The 2,719-nt window shown below is 49.0% G+C and overlaps 1 protein-coding gene across 1 annotated transcript; it reads right to left on the bottom strand.

Annotated features, from left to right (window-relative positions):
• Positions 1 to 1,514: 1,514 nt before the first annotated feature.
• LOC139000613 (cyclin-Q-like) lies at positions 1,515 to 2,267 on the bottom strand. The gene has a single exon (XM_070402756.1). The coding sequence runs from the start codon at positions 2,265 to 2,267 to the stop codon at positions 1,515 to 1,517; it is 753 nt and encodes a 250-aa protein (XP_070258857.1).
• Positions 2,268 to 2,719: the final 452 nt, after the last annotated feature.

The following is a 2,719-nucleotide window of genomic DNA, read 5'->3' as shown; positions in this document are numbered from 1 at the left end:
ATGTTGTTCATTGTGTTCCACAAATGAGTGAGATCATGTGGTATTTATCTTTCTCCAGCTTGCTTACTTTGCTTAGCATAATGCTCTACATGTCCTTCCATGCTTTTGGGAACGGAAAAAGTTCTTTATTTTTTACAGCAGTGTATTTTTCCTATGTGGGTATGTGCCACAGATTTTAATCCATTTATCTGCTGATGGTCACTTAGGTTTTTTCCAAATCTTACTTTGTATATTGTGCTGCTATAAATATGTGGGTGCACATGCCCTTTCCGATTGGTGTTTGTCATTTCTTGGGATATGTTCCTAATAGTGGGATTACGGTTCAAATGGGAGCTACATTTTTTAAAGTTTTTGAGGAAACTCCATACTGTTCTGCATAGTTGCTATACCAGTCTGCATTCCCACCAGTCATGCAAGAGGCTTCCTTTGACACCCCATCCTCGCCAGCACTTGTTGCTTGTTGAATTGTTGATGATAGCCATTCTGACCAGTGTGAGATGGTATCTCATTGTCCTTTTGATTTGCATGTCTGGGATGATTACTGGTTTTGAGCTTGTTTTTATGTGTCTCTTGGCTTTCTGTATGTCCACTTTCAAAAAGTGTCTTAGTCCTATGCCCATTTTTTTTTATTGGAATGTTGATCTTCCTTTTGTTTAATTGGATGAGTTCAGTATAAATTTTGGAGAATAGGTCCTTATCAGATATAACATAGGCACATATCTTCTCCCTGGCAGGGGACTTCCTTGTTTTGTTGTTGTTGTTATATCTGTTGGCTTCTTCTTCTCTGCAGAAGCTTTTTGATTTGACGTAGTACCATTTGTTTATTTTCTCCTCAGTTTCCATTGCCCTAGGAGCTGTTTCAGTAAAGATATTGCTGGGACATATGCCTGATATTTTGCTGCCTATGTATTCTCCTAAGATTTTCATGGTTACCCACTCACCGTTAAGTCCTTTATTCATTTCCAGTTTATATTTGTGTATGGTGTAAGTTGGTGGTCTAGATTAATTTTTTTGCATGTATCTGTGCTATTTGTCCAACACCAATTATTATTATATGTTTATTTTGGCTTTGTAATATCTCTCATTAAGCAAACTAAAATTTCCTCTATGTTAAATCATTCATAGTTTCTATAAAACAGGCCTTTAAAAAAATCCAGTGGGGAACAGTCCCATCCGTTCTTTGATTTTCCTTCCGCTGATCCCAAAGCTCCGCTGGAGTCTGCGTCCTTTCAAAGCACAAAAGCAGACCCGGACGCCTCAGAGCCACCCACAGCAAGCTCCTGCCCGCGGGAGGTGCAGCTCCCATCACCCTCTGGACCATGGCTGCCGGGAGAGTCAAAGCCTGAGAATCAACGTGGCAGCATGTCATCGCCTTCAGAGGCCCATCTCCAGCAGCACAAAACCAGTCCTCCCAGCCAGCGCTCTGGGGACCTGCCCTCACGGCGATGTGGTGGCGCCTTCTGCTGGCAGCCGAGCGTCCCAGGCATCTCTTTGGACAGGCCTGGGTCAGGGCCTTAGGGCATCTCTGTGTCCATGGTATAAATCCGACTGAGATCAGACTCAATGTCATCAATGATTGGCTTGGTAAGGTCGTCACTAAACACCTGCCACCAAGGCTTCTCGGCCTCGGCTTCGGCGGGCACCTCGACCCCGTAGACCTGCAGGGCCAGGTGGAGCACCGCCAGCGCTATGTGCTGAGCCTGGAACCAGAGGCACAGCCCCCCGCGGTAGCTGTCCCGCAGCAGGGCCCAGGCAGTGACGGAGATGGGGGTCCGTTGCCAGCTGTAAGGATTCAGCCAGTTCTTGAGAGAAATCAGGTAGTGGAGCAGGTACCTGTGTGGGTGCTCAAAGGAGACTTGAAAGCGCAGTACCCGCAGCACAAGGAGCTCGCACTGCGCAATGCTGTCCCGGATCACCCAGAACCCGGAGTCCAGCTCCAAGGGCTCGCTGCCCGGCTGGAAGTACCTGTTGGACACGTTGATGATGTCACGGGTTCGCAGGGGCTGTTCTTCCACTTTGCCAGCCAAGTAAAGGGCAGACATGGCGACCAAGTAGGGGTCATAGGCGTCCACGTTGATCTCGCAGAAGAACTTGTGGTAAATGGCACAGGCGGTGGCGACGGGAATGGACTGCATCCCTAGCTTGACACCTGCCTCCATGATGAAGCTTGTCACACGGAAGTGCACCCTCGCCTGGGTTGCGGGCCACCCCTTGGCGCCGGGCGCCGTGTCCTCCTCTTTGCAGCTGTCCAGGGGAAGGTCCTCCATGGGGCTCAGCCTGGAGGCCCCAGACCACAGTGGCCAGAAGGTCAGGAGTCCTCAGGGTGTGGCCGGCGCCAGCTGGGTCCTAGTGCCCTGTGCAGCAGCCCTGCCCTGCCCTGTCCCGCCCCACCCAGCCCAGCACCAACCCGCCCCACCTGACCCGCCCCGCCTGGGCTTGACCGCAGCCCTGGTTCCATCACCAATTATTGAAGAGACTGTATGACTCCATTCTATGCTTTTGCCTCCTTTGTCAAATATTAATTGAGCGTTATGGTTAGGGTCAACTTCTATGTTCTCTGTTCTGTCCCATTGGGCTATATGTCTGTTTCAGTGCCAGTAACAGGCAGTTTTGAGAATGATCGCTTTGAAATATAGCTGGATATCTGCTATTGTGATCCCTCCAACTTTGTTCTTCTTTGTCCAGATTGCTGTACCTATTTGGGGCTTTTTTTTATTTA

The sequence above is a fragment of the Myotis yumanensis genome, unplaced genomic scaffold (genome assembly GCF_028538775.1).
Source record: "Myotis yumanensis isolate MYYU_CA2020_CCGP unplaced genomic scaffold, mMyoYum1.0.hap1 SCAF_24, whole genome shotgun sequence".
Taxonomy (NCBI): Eukaryota; Metazoa; Chordata; class Mammalia; order Chiroptera; family Vespertilionidae; genus Myotis; species Myotis yumanensis.
This window is presented reverse-complemented; position numbering and strand designations above follow the sequence as displayed.

What these genes read in the sequence shown, in the direction of transcription:
- LOC139000613 (XM_070402756.1), bottom strand. Translation starts at nt 2,267, where the DNA reads ATGGAGGACCTTCCCCTGGACAGCTGCAAAGAGGAGGACACGGCGCCC.